At 38.2% G+C, this 19,725-nt stretch overlaps 1 protein-coding gene across 1 annotated transcript in view; it reads left to right on the forward strand.

Moving 5' to 3' along the window:
• The window catches only part of oca2 (oculocutaneous albinism II), a 137,164-nt gene extending 118,101 nt beyond the window's left edge, over positions 1 to 19,063 (forward strand). The window contains exon 21 of the mRNA XM_073852556.1: positions 16,411 to 19,063. Within this exon, the coding sequence (XP_073708657.1) occupies positions 16,411 to 16,498 (88 nt within the window). The 3' untranslated portion in view covers positions 16,499 to 19,063. The remainder of the gene's footprint in view (positions 1 to 16,410) is intronic.
• The last annotated feature ends 662 nt before the right edge of the window (positions 19,064 to 19,725 follow it).

Below are 19,725 nucleotides of genomic sequence, written 5' to 3' on the forward strand. Positions count from 1 at the left end.
TGAAATACCCGGACCAGCGTTTCAGAAGAAAATAGATTCGCTGCTGAGAAAGATGCCACAACAACAGTGATCAGATCTGACTCGGAAGATTTTGATTTAACAAGCGAATTGTATTTGCACAGACCACACTTGGTAAGTTGTTCAACATTTAGAACAGTGACAATGAAAAACAATATGTTTACAAATTTTCAGGCACTTAATTTTCTTTTTGTCTTTGTTTTAGGTTTTAAAAACCTATCTTTGGTTTCTTTTTCCCAGCAAGGTAAGTTATTAACTCACTATTTGTTCCTTTAAATGAACCAACAAAAAACAAACAGCATAAAATCAAAAAATAAATAAAATTACAATTTCAGTTGTAACTCAACAATTTGACAATTTGAATTTTCAATAAAACAAAGTTTCCCTATTTCAACCTTAAATTGTCCAGTCTCTCAGAAAACCAGATTTTGAATTGTCCATAGAGTTTATCCGTCACGAGGAAAGAATGTCTTCATCCAAGAAGGAAGAAAAAAACAGAAGAAAAGTCATTCGATTTCCTACCCTTCGCAGAGTTCACTAAGTGGTCTTTTTTCACAGACTATCCAAGAACGGAATCCAGGGGGCTCGCCAGTCCAAACCCTCCTAAGCACCAACAGAAGGTCGGGACAGATCCAAGATACAGACTTCGACAGAGGATCGACTCATGGAAGAACAAAACCACATCAAAAAACCTGACCTTGAACAAACAAGGTCATAAAACAATAATGAATATCTTCATTGTAACAACAGTCAATAACATTGTATCAAAATAAACTCATGAAAATAAACTAATCGTTGTACATATACACATTTTAAACACAACTTGAATATATGTAAATGAATCCTTCAAATAAAGAATATTTTCTTTATATGTAACATGTCTGTGACTGTTTTTCTACTTTCCAAATACAGCTTTACACAGTTTCACATACATAAATCATACTCACAGATTTAATTCCTCCTATTTCCCTTCTTAAACAATAATAACAATTTGATTTGTAACTAGTAATAAGTCAGTTGACTTACCAAGGAGATCGTTAAATACAGAAATTTCCAGAAGGCACCTCGTCTCCTTTAAATCCGTTTCTTTCTCCTTTTTAATCAAAAATACATGCTGTAAACACTTAAGCATTTCTCTGATGCTTATAAAGTACATAAATATCAGCATATCTTTTGATATTCATGAAATAGAATGTGTTTCACTCGATTACATTACTAATTTGCTTTTATGAGTATTACAAAATAAAGTTTGTCACTTTACTTACAATATCCTTTATCAAAGTTCCTCTAGGAGATCGTTTCTCTTTCTCAATTTCTCATGAAGCAAAATGAAAATATTCTCTTCAGGAATCAAATGCAAAAATAAAGCAAAAACCGTTCTCCACATAAATCGATGCAATTGTTAAGCGAGCTGCTGCTAACTCTGCGTGCATTCCATGTGCGAAACCCGGATATCAATTTCTCTGCCGTGCCGCATTCAGCGCTCTCATTGGTCCTTCTTAAATCAAAGACGGCTGACTATTGGCCACATATACAACCAATTAATAGTATGTGTTTACATAAAATTAAGATTTTCTTTTAGAAATAAACTTATTTTAAATATGTTTTAATACTTTATGTATTATTAGATTTCCACTTAAAATTTATAAATTAGTTTTCTTCCTCTGTTACTCTCTGGTAACCTTGGTTACAAATGTGTCTTAGCAGTGTGTGGACACAACCACCTTTCTTTCTTTCTTTCTTTCTTTCTTTCTTTCTTTCTTTCTTTCTTTCTTTCTTTCTTTCTTTCTTTCTTTCTTTCTTTCTTTCTCACTTACTTACTTACTTACTTTCTTACTTTCTTTCTTTTGTGCTTTTGTGTGGTAAAAATGGACAATACATAAGTAGTGCACTGCATATGATCATATGTCAAAAGATACTGTCTATGATCATAAGACAGTAATTGCAAGATATCTCAAGAGATGTTCTTCATACTAAAAGAATGCAATATTAGGCCACTTACTCTGACGGTTACTGTATGACTGCTTTGATTATATTGAAAGATTCAATTTCACTAAGATAGTACCAAGATTATCAAAGTCATTGAACTGTTTCGAGGCCCATTTGTAATGCTATGCTTAGAGATTATAATTGTACAATTGGCCTGTAATTGTTGAGAAGTGAGCCACTTAAATGATTCTTTTTCAGAGTAACTCGCACTATAACCACTTTTTTAACCTTTATGCAATAGCTTTTAGACGTAATCATGATTGCTGCCCATTCAGACCTTTTATGATCAAAGTTTCATGCTATTACCAAGCTGCAATAAGACCCCCTCTCCATGTCAAATTATATCACTCTCCCATTTGTTTGAAGCGCTGTGAGAGTCTTGGCCACGAAGGAATGCTTGTTAGAAATCGGACTACATGCTAATGGATTTCCTCTTTAACATTCATTTAGGAACAAAGAGAAAAAGGCTTTTAAAAGTTTATCCAGATCCTGATGTTTCAGTAACTGGTCTATTGAGGTGCTGCACTTCTAAAGGCTGTCAACCTCAAGTCTCATGGGATTCTGTGTGTGTGTGTGTGTTTTAGGGCAACTCTTGGCAAATGATTAGGGGCCCATTATTGCAGATAGGGAGGACCTAGATTGGTGCTATTTATAGCTGCTGCCGTAGCGTCACATTGGGAGCATGATGGATGCTGTCAGGCTTCTGTAATTAAGGGAGGGAGTTTAAGTGGCACACCTGGGTATACAGGTTTACAGCAAGGGAAGATCAGTGTTTGAGACTTTTCAAGAGAGAAAATGAGAGAGACTCAGGCTTTCAGAAGAACACACATTTATGTACTCTATGTGTCTATTAGTTTAGATAAAAAAAATTTTGAATGGGTTTTAAAGGAAATAACATTGAATTATTATTTTATTCATCATTTTACCCTGTGACTACAGACTGGTGTTTGCATTGTTTGTTTGTTTGTTTGTTTGCACAATTTTATTCCAATTTCAGTACCACAAGCAAACTAATATGCTATTGTACACACTCCTTTATTAAAAACAGTGATAACAATAAAATAAACGTATATTTAAAATCACTAAATTACCCTACAATGGCACATAGCCACTCAAATGTGTAAGTGTTGCTTCAAGAAAGCATTCAAATAAACAAACAGTAGAACAAATGATTAAAAGCCAGTTTGTCAGTATTATTGTTTGATTAATATTATTCAGTGGCATTTGCAATGCAAGTGTCACGGATTGCAGGAGGGTGAGGAGCCTCAGGGAGAACAAATGGAATCCGGAATTTCAAACAAACAACTTTTAATGAATCAAAAGGGAGAACACAACCTCTTTACACTACATTAATGACTTTAAGACAAGACAAAGAAACTCAGAAAGGGATGTACTATAAATACTAACCAAACGAGAAACTAATGAGGATAATTACTAGACACAGGTGAACAGAATAACCAATAAACTTAACAAGAACAGGAAACAGACCATAAAAGGAAAGACAGGAACTAAGGCTGGGGGAAAACACGGAACATGGATTGTGACAGTACCTCCCCCTCCCGGTAGGCGCGTCTCGCGCCGTGATGGAAACACCGGGGAGGGGGGGCGGGCGCCCTGGAGGCCGTTACGGAGCAGGACCTTGCTGGGTTGGGAAGGCCTCCAGGGCGGAACAGGAAGCCATGGCGGGTCAGGCGGCCACGGCCGGACAGGTAGTTCGGGTGGCCATGGTGGGTCAGGAGGCCACGGCCGGACAGGTAGTTCGGGTGGCCATGGCGGGTCAGGCGGCCACGGCCGGACAGGTAGTTCGGGTGGCCATGGTGGGTCAGGAGGCCACGGCGGGACAGGTAGGTCGGGTGGCCATGGTGGGTCAGGAGGCCACGGCCGGACAGGCAGTTCAGGTGGCCATGGCGGATCAGGAGGCCATGGCCGGACTGGCAGTTTAGGTGGCCATGGCTGGGTAGTCCCCGTGGCCCAGGCCTCGGTCCTCGGCCAGGCCACGTGGACTCGGGTTATATAGCCCCCCCCCAAAATTTTCTTTGGGAAATTTAACAGTTCATAGGTGGGAGGCTCTGGAAGGCTGGCCGGGATCAGCTGAGGCTCTGGACGGCAGGACGGGACCAGTTGAGGTTCTGGACGGCCGCATGGGACCAGCTGAGGATCTGGAAGGCGCTCTGGAGGAGCGGGCTCAGGACGGCGCTCTGGAGGAGCGGGCTCTGGACGGCGCTCTGGAGGAGCGGCCTCTGGACGGCTGGACGACCCCAGCGGAGATTCAGGAGGGCTGGGCGTCTCCAGAGGAGACACTGAAGGAGCTAGCTCTGGGCGAGCCGTCACTGGAGGGCGCTCTGGCGGCGCGGTCACTGGAGGGCGCTCTGGCGGCGCGGTCACTGGAGGGCGCTCTGGCGGCGCGGTCACTGGAGGGCGCTCTGGCGGCGCGGTCACTGGAGGGCGCTCTGGCGGCGCTGTCACTGGAGGGCGCTCTGGCGGCGCTGTCACTGGAGGGCGCTCTGGCGGCGCTGTCACTGGAGGGCGCTCTGGCGGCGCTGTCACTGGAGGGTGTTCTGGAAGGCTGGACGGGACCAGCGGGGTTTCAGGAAGGCTGGACGGGACCAGTGGAGGTTCAGGAAAGCTGGACAGGACCAGCAGAGGATCAGGAAGGCTGGGCGGAACCAGCGGAGATCCAGGAGAGAGGATTGGGGCCGTGAATTCCACAGGGAGAGCCATATCCAAAATGTCCATCGAGTCCTCTTTGGCCGGGCACTCCGAAGCATCGACCATCTTGGTCGGGAAATCAGGGGCTGTGGCCATCTCGGCCAGGAAATCAGGAACTGTGGCCTCTTTAAACAGAAACTCAGGAACTTTGGCCCTCTTGGCCGGGAAATGAGGTAATGTGGCCTTCTGGGCCGGGAAATCAGGAACATCGGCCAACCTGGCCGGGAAATCGGGAACTGTGTCCACCTCGGACGGGAAACCAGGAACTTCGGCCATCTCGGCCGGAAAATCAGAAAATGTGGCCACCTCGGTTGCTGACACTGGTTTAGCAGCCATCTTGCGTGCAGGTTTGGGCCTAGCGATCTCATTCACTGGGATAGACTTTGGAATTAGAGTGAGCTCGGAAAAATAAACTGATGGTACTAGGAGCACTGGAGGAACTTGGGGCGTCAGCAAATGAGTTGCGCCGGCATTCTCATCGACCTCACCCACCGTGAAGGATGAACCATCTAACAATAGGGCATGATCGATGTATTGTGCCAGGGTACCGGTGATTGTAGCTGCTGGTGCTTGGAGGAAAAGTGGATCATCCAGACCACTCCAGAACACAGACTTTAATGTCCCATCATTCCAAGGTACCTGGTGGGCAAGCGAGAGGAACTCATCAACATAAACCTCGATAGGACGACCATCTTGGGTTAGAGAGAGGATTTGCTCGGTCGGATCAAAACTGGAGCTCATGATGCTATTATCTGTATGGTCTTGTCTTCTGTCACGGATTGCAGGAGGGTGAGGAGCCTCAGGGAGAACAAATGGAATCCGGAATTTCAAACAAACAACTTTTAATGAATCAAAAGGGAGAACACAACCTCTTTACACTACATTAATGACTTTAAGACAAGACAAAGAAACTCAGAAAGGGATGTACTATAAATACTAACCAAACGAGAAACTAATGAGGATAATTACTAGACACAGGTGAACAGAATAACCAATAAACTTAACAAGAACAGGAAACAGACCATAAAAGGAAAGACAGGAACTAAGGCTGGGGGAAAACACGGAACATGGATTGTGACAGCAAGGCCTCGTGCCAGATTTCCATTTTTCTGTCCCTCCTGTTTACCAAGATGGGTATTTTGATCAAGAAGTTCATTTGATGATTCACTGCTCAAAACCAGCTGCCTCTCTGTCTACCTAATTGTTTCCAATATTGTAGAAAAAGACATTTCTTGTTATCTTAGGATCAGCATGCTACTGAACTAGTGCTTTTCATATCCAGGGTTTGAATTAGCCAGTTATTTCATTTAGTTAAATCGGTTCAAATATTTAATCGCGATTAATCGCATGATTGTCATGAGTTAACTCACACATTTTTATCTGTTCTAAATGTACCTTAAAGAGGTCATCAGATGCCCATTTTCCACAAGTTGATATGATTCCTTAGGGTCTTAATGAGAAGTCTATAACATACTTTGGTTAAAATTTCTTAATGGTAGTGTTAAAAAAACACTCTTTGTGTCATATGTAGATCACGATCGGTGCTTTCCTTTCAAAAACGAAAGTAGCGCTAATTCTCTGCATCTTCAGCGGCTCAGATGTCGGAAGTAAATGACGACGCTATGTTCATTATTACATCCAACAACAGAACACCTCAATCGCTCAATCGGAGACATTCTTATCTTCCCCTGCACCTGAGTCGACACAATGGTGATCGGAGTCAGACTATTTCAGCTCGGTGAGGGCGGGTCTAAAGTAAGGTGCTCATGTCTTGTGGGAGTGGCCTCTGTCTGTATGTCATCACACCGACAAGAAGCTGAGAATGACTTGATTTTAAAAAGAGGGTTATTACTTTTAAAGATTAAAAAAATACCACTGGGTGGATTTTTAACATTGTCTCAGAAACTATATTAGGTTTGTTCAATTATGTGTTTATGTATTGTTGCTAGACACTTTTCACTAGGTTGGCAACATTGTGCATCCATTCCTTTAACTATGGGCTAGGTAATGGGTCAAACAGAAAATAGCCCTGCGTTAATTGTGCACGTTAATAAAATTTGTGCCGTTAAAATGAATTTGCTTTAACGCATTAACGCATTCATTTTGACAGCCCTGGTTTTCAGCTTTGCAACTCCCCCCCCCCCCCCCCCCCCCTCTGTTTTTTGTTTTTCACTCAGTTTCACTTACATCCCTAGAGAGGCCAGGTTGATCTAATGGCCTAATGTGAAACATTGTTCTATTTCTTTTTTTTTATTATTTTGTAGTGAGTGGAATTGCTCATTGCTCTTCTGCCTCAGTTTTACACACTCTAGAGTAGACAGCTCAGTTATAGCCCTTAGCTAGTCTACCTCCACAGATTTCCAAAAGTTCTTACATTTTTAAAGATGATATTTGAGAGAGCTCCATTACATTTTTTGCTGCTCCTATCATTTCTAATGAGTCTCTATTCAGCTACCACTCTTACAGTGGTGGAAAATGCACACACAACACCAGCAAAGCTTTTCAAGTAATTTCCATTTCTATTTCACATCACCGTGGTCAGTTTTTGGTGCAAATGCAAAATGAGTTTATAAAAAGACCACGCTCCCAGATATAAAGCCAGAACGAACTGTGATTACAGGAGCTCCATTAGATTAGAAAACATTCATATGATATATTTTTTGTGGAAAATAGTCCTGATAGAGCGTCATTCAGCAGTAAAAGGGTAATCACTTTTTGTATGATAGTATTTTTGGAATTTTTAGGCATTTGATAATGGATATATATATATATTACTTTAACAGTACAAACTGCAGATTGCAAGAAATTGAGGTGTGCTCTCTAACCCCAAAACACAAAAGACAAAATGAATCATAGACACTAGTAGTGTTTGTTTTCTCCAAATGATCTATGTTTTCATGCAAATATGTTTCCTTTTCTTCTTGTCTTGAATATTTCTCATCACATTTTCCATCAGGGAAGTGTTGTGATATTTGACATCTCATAAAACAACTAACTAGTGAATTACTGCATTCAACTACTTTATCTAGATTTTTTTTCTGTGGTGTTTGTTGGTTGTGTGGAGTGCTTTCTCTGAAAGTTTTGTTCTTTAATGTATATCCTCTTTAAAGCCCCTGTCTTTTTAAAATCCTGTTTCAAGCATATGATTTTTAATAAGATGTCAAGTTAAAAATAGTCTTGAGACGCTTGTATTCTGTTTTAAAAGCAGAAACATTTTATGTAAATGTATGCTAATAAATGTGTCAATTTGGTGTTAGATGAACCCAAAACCAGCTTAATTAGGATGGACTAAGATATATAAACAAATCGCTGAAAAATTCCACCAACTAGCCAATTTTGCCAATTTCCCCCATCTGTTGGTATGCATATAGTTATATTTCTGTGCTTGTACAGAGAGAGAAGCAGCGTGTGTGTGTGTGTGTGTGTGTGTGTGTGTGTGTGTGTGTGTGTGTGTGTGTGTGTAACTATGGGCAATCATAGCCTATTGTACAAACAAACCCAGAGCTTGGATGGCATTGTTAGTCCCAGTACCATGCCAAGCCACTCTGGCCTTCAAAATCCATCATGTGCCCCCTAACACTGGCATGTAAGATAATGGTGGATGTCCAAATGACAAACCATCTGGTGTGTCCCTTTTCAAAAGTACAGAATGATGGCATTTATAATAATGTCTGAAATATCAGGCCTAATCAACACTGACCTTAATTTCCACTCACTGTGGCATCTTTGTGTACTTTGAGAAAGTCATTTCCTTCTCTAGTTTTAATGGCTTTCCTCTCTTTTTCTCTAGTTATAACTAGAAATTGGCATTCTGACGCTTTCTAAGCCACATGAGATGGGTTTTCACAGTCGTAAGGAAATGTTGTGTGCATCAGCAATCTTGTAGTGAGAGTGGCTGAGATTGTGGCAGATAGCTGTTCTGATCTCATCACATGTTTGAGACGACAAGGGTTTTTAATACAAAATGTGCCATAGTCGATAGCCTTGAGCAAGGAAGGGTGGACAAAACGGATAAAAGAATCATATTTTTCCCTCGACGCAAAACAGATTTTTCCCCAAGGTCATGCATATGGGTGTTATGGTTTTGCCGTAAAGATCTAAGCTTGTAATACAAAGGTTTTAACTCTGAACCCTATTAGACAATTGCATCTTGCTGCTAGATGTTTCAGCGAATATCCAAGTGTACAAAAATGTATGTGTATATGTTATGTATTACTAGACATGCTTATAAGATCAAGCTAATTATTCAAATGACCTTATAGCGCTTGAGTCTCACATTGTTTTTTGAGCAACTGTGAGGGTTTTAACTCAAAACCGTCTCTTATGCTCATCAAGGCTGCATTTATTTGATCAAAAATACAGGAAATAAACTGTAATATTGCGAAATGTTATTACAACATAAAATAATGATTTCTATTTTATTATACTTTAAAATATAATTAGGTTGGCTTTAGAAAGCCATGCTAGCAACTTGCTAATCATGTTAACAACAAACTAGTAACATGCTAATCATACTAGAAACATGCTAACAACATCTATCTATCAAACAATACGCTTTTAAAACTACTTTAAACTTCAAACTATTTCAGACTGAAAACCCTCAAACGTAAAACTTTCAAAACTTGGAAATCTTTTAAAACTTCTTAAACTTTTAAAACCTTATGGTCCAGCTTTCTCAAGCCAACTTCAAAGCTTGTCTTGACGAACTTTTTTTATCTAGTTTATTCCTATGATGCAAAGCTGAATTTTTATCAGCCATTTTTTGGAACCTGTGATATATTTTTCAAGATTCTTTGATGAATAAGAAGTTAAAAAGAACACCATTTATTCAAAATATAAACCCTTTCTAACCATATAAGTCTTTGCTATAACTTTTTATCAATTTAACACATCCTTGCTGAATAAAAGTGCTGAATATTTTTTTTTTTTTTTTAAAAGACAGACCCCAAACATGAACGGTAGTGTATATTGGTAGAAAAGATTTCTAATTTAAATAAATGCTGTTTTTCTTTTACTTTTTATTTATCAAAAAAATATTAAGCAGCACAGCTGTTTCCAGCACTGATAATAAATCAGCATATTAGATCACAGGTAAAATAAAAATACATTATTTTACATCTTAATAATATTTCTCAATATTATTTTTTTGGGTGTATTTTTAATCAAATAAACACAAAAAAAAAACCATTGATGAGCATAAGAAACTTTAAAAACATTAAAAATCTTACTGATCCCAAACTTTTGAATGGCAGTGTAGGTGTTGTGATGAAAGAAGTGGTAAAATATCTGAGCTTGTAATTTAAACATTGTAGAATTAAACTAAGAAGGCACAATTAATGAGTTCTCATCCTTGTGCCCTTGAGTAAGGTATTTAAACTCAGGTTACCGACTCCGATTGTCCCTGTAGTATAAAAAAGATCATTGTGTCACTTTAGATAAAACATCTGCTAAATGAATAAATGTGAATGTCATGCATTGAATAGCTTGAAAGACTGCCTCAATATGCATGTTGGAGTCATCTTTGTCCTCCAAACGGTCGTAATGGACTGTTGTAAGACTTTAAGTCACATTACTCTTCCTTTCATTAAGCTGTTAGAGAAGAAAAAAGCATGACTTTCATGTTAGGGTGGTTTATGCAGTACTTAGTGCCATTTAATGTGCTATTTATTCAGCCAGTTTAACAAACCACATGTGGAGCCGCTTTTCAAGTTGTACAGCTCGCACCCTCGAAACCCTGTGTTTCGGTGCACATCGATTTGTCCACTTCACTACATATGAATCAGGCACCTGGCTGCTTCATTCACATCACTCAAATTGCACATTAGCCACCTGACCTGCCATCACACCCGTGGCACATGTACCCGCTTTGATGTATGTCACACCAATGCCTTATACAGATAATACACACCTGTTCCTTCTGCAATCCAGCGTTTAGCCTCCCCACCTGCCTTCCGGATACTGAACACCTGGTTTGTTCCCTGGACCAGCTGTGATCTTCGCCATACTTACATAATAGGCCTTAAAATATGTGCTTTCCAATCATCTAATTTTAGAGAGTGTTAGAAAGAGATGAAGTAGAAGACAGGAAGTGCTGGAGGACACTGTTCCATGTGGGATTGCATTACCCTCATGTCTCATTTTCTGTCTGGATTTGTGTGCTTTGACAGTCTCTTTCTCTATTGGCTCTTACACTTTTTTGGCTGTAGTTCATTTTTCTTTACATTTTACATTTATGCATTTGGCATACATTTTCAAAACAACTTACACTGCACTTAAGAAGTACATTTTATCAGTTCATGATATCCCTGGGAATTAAACTTGGAGTTGCTAGCAGCATTTTCCTGAATATTTGCTGAAAATGTACTCAATCCCAGGCCATCCCAGGTGCAGATGAGTGGGTTTCTTCTTTGGAACATGTAGAAATTTTGTAATGGATCCTCTGCAGTGAATGGGTGCCGTCAGAAGTCCAAACAGCTGATAAAAACACCACAAGTAATCCATTTGATCCCAGTTCATTAAATAACATCTTGTTAAGCAAAAAGCTGTGTATTTGTAAGAAACAAATCCATCATTATGGTGTGCTAACTTTAAACCATTGCTTCTGCCTAAAATATTAGTCCATACTGTAATTCACAATAATTCTTCCTCCAGTGAAAAAGTCCATCCCCTGTTCTCTTACATCAAAATCCACAAACATTGGTTTAGAACCGTTTAGACTTTGTTTGCTTTTAAATGGTCTTTGATTAGTGTGTATTTCTGACAATATTACTTGGGTTGAATTTTAAAATGTTTAAATAATGAATTTATTTATTACAAACTTGCAGCTTTTCGATCCATACAGCATTAGTTGATGTGAATTACTTGTAGATTACTGTAATGTTTTTATCAGCTGTTTGGACTCTCATTCTGACGGCACCCATTCACTGCAGAGGATTCAATGGTGAGCAAATGATGTAATGATACATTTCTCCAAATCTGTTTCAATAAAGAAACAAACTAATTTGCATCTTGGATGGCCTGAATACATTTTAATTTAATATAATTTTGGGAGTGAACTATTCCTTTAAGGGACATATCAGCTTTATATCAGCACTTTTTATGGCAAGAGTTGATTGGTTTAAGACTGCGATTTTCAAAAATTTGTTTCTCCCTCTCTGTCTCATTTACTTGTTTTGTTTTTTTCACTCTTTTTATCATCTATTTGCTTTTCTTCATCTTCTCAATCAGTGGCCACTTGCTCTTTTGAGCTTGTTGATTTATCTATGCCCCAAATGCTCTGTATTTACCCATGCACTCAGTCAGTATTCACTGGGCTGCTGAAGGTATGCACTTGGCCTAAATGGATGTCCAGAGCTTTCATTCTCACAAGTGCTTTGTCCTCTCAGCAGCTCTTTCACTCATTTATTCATTCCAGAATCCCTTTCTACGGGACTTTTTATTCGGCAACAAGATCTGACTCTTTTATATACTAGCAGAACAGAAATTATTAAAATTGCATGTGGATTTTTAGTGTTCTGTAAAAAGAAAAGGGCGACTGAGATCAGCAGGTTGTGGAGCAAAAACACACAGATTTGTTACTTAAAGGTGCAGTGTGTAAATTCAAACAAGTTTTATATGGTCCACTCATATACCAATATTATAATATCTGTGGCTAAGGTCTATAGTATAAATAGGCTGTAAGGGATAGAAGTACAGTGCGATTAATGAATTGCACTGTTGTTTAACAGCATATTGTTTAGATGACAAAACTTCCAGTAGACAAAAACTCCATGAAACGGTTTTGAAAGTTGTAAAAATTACATGATCTAGGACTTTTATACAGTGTATGCTATTGTAAAAATTTTTTTTATCAGTGTTAAGTTCAAAATGGCTGACTAAGGTCTGTAAAATGATATAATGACAAATGTAGCTGCAAGCAGTGATTGCCAGGGTTCAAGGCATTTAAGCAAATTTCGAAAAAGACATTACATATTGTTTAGCATGCCTAAAGCAATGACTGAAAAAAAGCATTTTTGCAAATAAAAGTAATTTGCCATAGAAATATGATGTTTTTTTTAACGGTTATAACTGTTATAGTGTCAGCTGCGGTCCGATATCCTTAAAACTACTTAGCATGCTTGTTTAGAATCACCTGTCATATGTGCTCACCAGGTTTTGTGAAGTTGTGAGTTCTCTAAACGACCCCGTTATAGCTTCCCAAAGGGTATATTTCAACATTTTTTGGTAATTATTTACTTGCAGAATACAGACAAGTTTATTGCTGTGTTTTTTTTCCAGATTGAACAAAAAACCTAGGACTAGTTTGCAAAAGTAGGTTTTTTACATCTCAATCATTTGTCAAACAATTTTATTGACAGCAGTGGTTCTAGAGGCAAAGTTGTCTGGAATTAGGAGTTCTATCTTATGATACAAATATCGCATGTATGTGCAAAAAAAACGCACAATGTAGAATGGTCCTTAGGCCCTTGAAAAATGCAATATCACCCCCCAGTGGCCAATTTATTTAAAATTTCTCACAGACCTTTGGGGCCTCCATTAACCTTGCCTAATAGGTGCTCAAACTTTATTGGCTGATGGTGCCCATGTTTTTTTTTTTTTTTTTTTTTGAGATATGCAGATGTCCTTATAGACACTTGTGGCACTTTGGTCCAAGAACATGCTCAGTAATTTTTTTTTATGTTGATAGGACAAATGGTTGCGTAGGTATAGCCATTTTTTGTTTCTCTTATAGCTCTACCAAGAGGCCAAGCTTTGCAATTTTTGTCCTGTGACCTTAAACTGAGGTCTTACATAAGTGTTCTGAGTTTGGCGTAGATATATTATTCTGTTCAGGAGTTATAGGCATTTTACTAAAAGTGGCCACGCCTTTTAGAAAAAGTACAACTTTTTCGCCAAGCTCCCAATTGAATCTAAGGCATGCGTTTTGTCCGGCGTGAGCCAAGGATTCCAATGACATAAGATAATTGAGCTTGCAGTGGACAGGTTTAGGAGTTATGATCAATTTCGTACTTTTGATTGCTGTAGCGGCCCTGTCAGGCCGATTGGGGCGAGCCTTGGTGAAGTTGTCGGCGGTGTGAGTACTACTATCCTTGCAAGTTTCTACGACTTACAGTTTGGTCTGCACCATGAGTTTTATGTGGAGATTGCTGATTCTTGGCCATTCTAACAATTACACTACGCACTTGAACCCCTTATTATATAGAATCCTCATATGGGTCTTTAATCTTAGAAATCTGTTAGATATACAGTACTGCAAATGTAGTCCATATGACTTGTGTACAATATTTAAAATTAATTTAATTCATAATTCGCTGATAATCTTAATCTTCCCCTCCGGTGAGCTGTTAAATGGAGAACTGCTGAAACTAGATAATTGAATCAAAGAGGTAATTCCAGTTCATGAACAAATCACTTCGATTCAAGAACAAATCATTCTGATTCGTGAACACAAACTGGAAAATGCTGCCTTCAGAGGACACATTTCAAGGTAGAAAAGCATCAAAGCATCCAATCCAATCAAATCCAATGTTAGCTTCAATTTTTTGCCTCTTGAGATACCTTTTTCTAGGGCAAGTTGTTCAAAAAAATTCATCTGGATCAAAATGATGAGGATTTGGAAATCCCATGTTTTGCTATCCAGGATCAAGTAACTAATCTTTTGTGCTGCTTTTTCAAAGCAAAATTGGATTAGATCACCCTGATCAAGATACACACTTTTTCAGTATTCCAAATCTGGATTACTAGTGCTCTACAGAGCTCCTAAAGGGACATGATAATTAGGTGGGGGAAAAAATGTTGTATTTTTTGGACCAGTTTTAAAGTTTTAATACATTTTGTTCCTGAAATCGACAATCTTACTAAAACGTTTTTGAACAACACAAACTGAGGAATTAATCCAGATCAAAGCTACAGTAAGAATGGATTTTGTCATCTAATCCAAATTCAGAATCCTTTTTTCTTTTGAACAACCCATTTTCAAGACTTGATCCAATCCGATGGCCAAAATACGATCCGATTACTAACAACTGGCAGCATAGATGTATCCTTCACTTCCGTCTTGATATTCCACAATCCTGTGAGTTCTATTCCGTGACGATTGAGCAAAAAAATGAAAATGGCATCTGAAAGTTGCTTTTAGTGGTCAGCTTGTGTTTAAATGTATGTTTCTGACTTTTTGCAAATTTGATACTATTTCTAGCGAGTAATCAGTATTAAATATTCACTTAGCTATCACCAAAGCTCTTTCTATTTTGTTGTAGATCATTAAACAGTTATGCTGCCTCAGAAGCATGTCCAAAATCAGAGCCTTTGTGTGCAAATGCTGCCTGTAAAGTCAGCTGCCTAGGTTTTCGGATACAGCCATTGTTGAGCCTGAATTGTCAACTGAATCAACTTATGTATTTAAAATAACTTGTTCAAAAGATTGAATCATTTCCTGATATGTTCCAATAATTCAATCACAGCAACATTCAACGTAATGGCTCACTAAAAAGAGACATAGATTTTTGCGTTTTCCCTGCACAAAGCTATTGTATGGCTTCAAAAGACATTAACTTTTTGTTTGTTTCATTCATTTCAGTCATTTTTTACAGCCAGCCATGAACTTGGTTATATGAAACAAGAGCAAAATATAAATGCTTTAAAGCGTTCTGCTTTTGTGTTTCACAAAAAAATAATAGTACACTTTTGAAATGGCATCAGGGTGAGTTAATAGCACAGAATCTCATTTATATTGTTTTTTGTTTTTGATAAAGGGAGGGGTGGGCTCAGACATTTTGAAAACCGATTATATAGTTCTCGGTATGTTTTCTGGGTGCTATTGTCCATTTTCCTTTTATAATCTGTCCACTTCTCTTTATAATCTGTTGATTCTTTTGTACTGATTTACTCAACATAGTGTCCATGTGCAGTTCTTCTGCTGATAATATGTGAGGTTGGATGCCATGTAGTATAATCCTCATGGACAGATGAGACGCAGCATGTTGAACCGAGGGTCAGAAGGGCACTGATGGATGCCGATCGAGTGTGGCGATTAGGCCAGTGTCCAGTTGTAATTACAATGGTAATTCCACTCTCCAGATGGATGCTTTCACAAGCAAACACAACAGGGACAGTCCACATGTCTCTGAGAGTTGACGGCTTTGAGGAAAGCAGCTTACGTTAAATGGGGGGACAAGTATCATCAGTCTATTGCGTCTCCATCCTTTGACTTCACCGTTAATGCCTGGAGATCATACTTTAATGCTGTTGTCCCCTGCGTTTGACTCTGCCGTAATGTTTAAAGACTCACACTTTAATACCACTTCGATGAAGCAGGTAACGTGCCTGCCACGCTCCTCAGCAGGAGTGCATCGAGACCCCTGCTGTTCAGAATCGAATCCCACACACACACAGAAACAGACATAAACAAATGCACTACTGAAGAGGGAATAATGCAAAACTGCTCAGAAATCATCATACGAGCAACAAAGGAGGAGTCGAAATGAAACAGAGAGAGATGCTAGGTGATGTTGAGGGATGAACTTTCAGTGGAACACAAGAATTCAGTCTTTCATTAGGAAAAAGCACCAAGCATCAGCAGATTCTTTCCCCAAAAGCTTAACATTGCATTTCCCCTTCTAACAGAGTGGGATTTATAGACTTTCTAAGGTTCAATTTTCATAATATGAATTCTCGCTGTGCTCCGTTTCACAGGTTGGGATTTCCCATGATGCTGATGACCTGCACAATAGGCATGTGCTACCTCCTCGCAACTCACATCGGACTTCGCTGGAACACATAAACGTTCCCTCGACACGGGGCAGCAAAAAGACTTTGGGTGTGTCTGCAGTTTACGATTGTGTGTGTGTGTGTGTGTGTGTGTGTGTGTGTGTGTGTGTGTGTGTGTGTGTGTGTGTGTGTGTTTGTGTTTTGAATGACACATCTGTTCTTCATGAAGACTTAAACTTTGTGTACCTGGTCCATCCTGAGGGACTAAGCTTTACATCCAGGAGAGGTACAGAGAAGATAAACCATGGGAACATCTGATCATTTACAGGTCTATCACACTGCTATGGTGCTACTGCTGCTTTGTGATAAGAGAGAGGTTTTTTTGAAAACCTGTTTATATTTGCCAAAAATTCAGAAAACTATAGAAGAATCCTTTTTTTTAAATAAAAAAGATGCAGATCTGCTTATATTATTTATTGATGCACAGTTTGAATTATGACCTTCTCATTTTTGAGGCATTTTCTGAAAGGGGTCCTCTGTGGCCCAAAATTGTTGAATTGTTTAGAATTCTAAAAATCAAATAATTTACATCATTTACCATATTCAGATAATCTAAAATAATATTGTGCATATACTCATCTATTCATTTTCATGTTGAAAATTGCTACATGATCTCACAACGAAAACATACCTGTGTGGACTTTTTTGCAAGACACGAAATACGTACCAATAAACACATATCACTGCAGTTTCCAACAGAAATGAACACTAGAGGCGGTAAAACAGCGAGCACTTGTAAACGGTTTTGTACACCGTTATAATTAAAGCTCCATATGTTTTGGAATTGCACTTACTGTGTAAATACGAATCCCATGAAAAACATGACTCACAATGAAAGAGCTGAAAGATGAGAGATCGAAAAACAAGCTAAAACGGCATGCTTAAGTCACGTTTGTTTTTGTTCATACTATCGAGTAGATTTAGGTGTAGTGTAGATGGTATGTTATTTTTAAAACTTCAAGGAGCATTAGAGTTATAGTGCCATTCAATGGACATTTCAAGGCAGAACTGTGATGACGCACAAAACCGTTACATAAAACGTACCATTTGTACATTCATCTGTTTCGGTGGGGGGAAAAAATGAACTCTTTTAGCGCCACTCAGTGGACATTTCACATTGAATGTGTCATGATACGTACATGGCGGTATGTATTTCACATCTTGCGAAAAAGTTCCCACAGATACTTTTTCGTCATGAGATTAGGTTGGAAAATTTAGACCCGCCAAAGTCTGCATATAAAATTTAAATACAAACATTTGCACAAAACTACTTTCTATGATGACTGTATTTAAATAATGTTATAATGGTATTAATAATGGCTTTCAGTGCACCTTATAATCACATTCCACAAAACCAGTCATAAGCTTTCCACTGATGTATGGTTTGTTAGGATAGGACAATATTTGGCCGAGATACAACTATTTGAAATTCTGGAATCTGATGGTGCAAAAACATCAAAATATTGAGAAAACTGCCTTTAAAGTTGTACAAATAAAGTTCTTAGCAATGCATATTACTAATAAAAAATTAGGTTTTGATATATTTACGATAGTAAATGTGCAAAATATCTTCATGGGACATGGTCTTTACTTAATATCCTAATGATTTTTGCCATAAAAGAAAAATCTATTATTTTGACCCATACAGTGTATTTTTGGCTATTGCTACAAATATACACACGTCTCTTAAGATTGGTTTTGTGGTCCAGGGTCACATTTATGTTGTAAATAATTGTGACCACACTTATAACATTATAAAGCTTACTTAAATATTGATCACCAATAACAATGAGTTTAATTTTTTCTCTTTAAAGGTTAATAGTCAAAGTTAAATATTAATTGTGGTTACAGTTTTTTACAGTATGAATGTGAATACCTTTATAAAAAGGAAGATCTCTATAATGCATTATACAGTGCACAGATATAGAGTAGGACACAGAAAGCGTTACCGTTGTGGGTGTTTCCAGGCTTTATGATTCAGCTCTGTGTTCATTCACTCTTTGTTTGCATCAGATGGAAAATCTTACGTCTGGTTGCAAGGAGAGAGTTTATGTAATCTCTGTGTATGCATTAGATGTGATTTAATCAGTTCCCATTTTTTTTATTTGACCATTTCAGCTCTGATCTAATTAATCATTGCTATCACAATCCACTACAGAGCTACAAGCTATATTAGTACTATTTGTGCAAGTACTTAAAGTAAGTGAAGTGACAAGATACATTTTCCCAATTTATGCTCAGCAGTTTAACTTTATGCAAAAATGCTACCCTGTAAGACACAACCCTTCTGAAACTGTATTTAGTATTAATTTAGACGTGGATAAATAATTTGCTGTAAATCATAACTTCACTTTAATCTATTTGATTGTTAATTGATCATACAAGAATACCATATAGGCTATATAGGCATATATCTGTAGAGGTTATATTTGAGAATACTTAGTCATGTTGCCCTGTAGATATTTATTTATTTTTTTGCCCAATACAAACACTTGATGAAGACCTGTATAGGATGATCAGATGGTTGCTTATCTGTACATGTTCTGTGACTGGGACTAACAACCATTGTACAGTAAAAAGAAATGTACCATCAAACTTTACTTGAGAATTTGTTTCAGTGACATTTTGTGCACTAGTTACATGTTCAAATATTAGAACATTTCTGAAGAAATATTTGAAGATTGTTCTAAGGGAACAAACAATCCGACTGATGATCACTGATCTCATAACAGCTTTCGTTTTAAAAGAAAAAAGGAGACAATTTGCATCATGAGACAACTTCTGTAGTGCTTTGATTAGCATCAGCTGCTGTAGGTTCACTTTTGCTCTATTTGCAGTAAAAATTGGAATTGTGGGATATGCAAAATGTGACAAATGGATCAATAATTGTAATTTGCCCATTTGTTTGTTCATCATGTCTGCTGCACTTCTTGAATGCACATTATCAGTGAGTGAAGTTGAGCATGCATATCACCACACTACTACATGGAATAGCTGGAATGCTGGAGGTGGAGGAAATGAATTTGGCAAAGAGTTCTGATTACCTCCAGCAGCCATGAAATGTCACAGGCAACACTGGGCAATGGAGCAGTCACTCAGAAACCAGAATGCCTTTGCTTATTTCCTTGTTTTCGTACATTTCTTAGAATATTCAATTGCCAAAGATCTTTTTTTAGTCCAGAATAAAAATTTCCTGGTATTTTACCCACCCCCATGTCATTCAAGATGTTAATTTCTTTC

The sequence above is a fragment of the Garra rufa genome, chromosome 12 (genome assembly GCF_049309525.1).
Source record: "Garra rufa chromosome 12, GarRuf1.0, whole genome shotgun sequence".
Classification (NCBI taxonomy): Eukaryota; Metazoa; Chordata; class Actinopteri; order Cypriniformes; family Cyprinidae; genus Garra; species Garra rufa.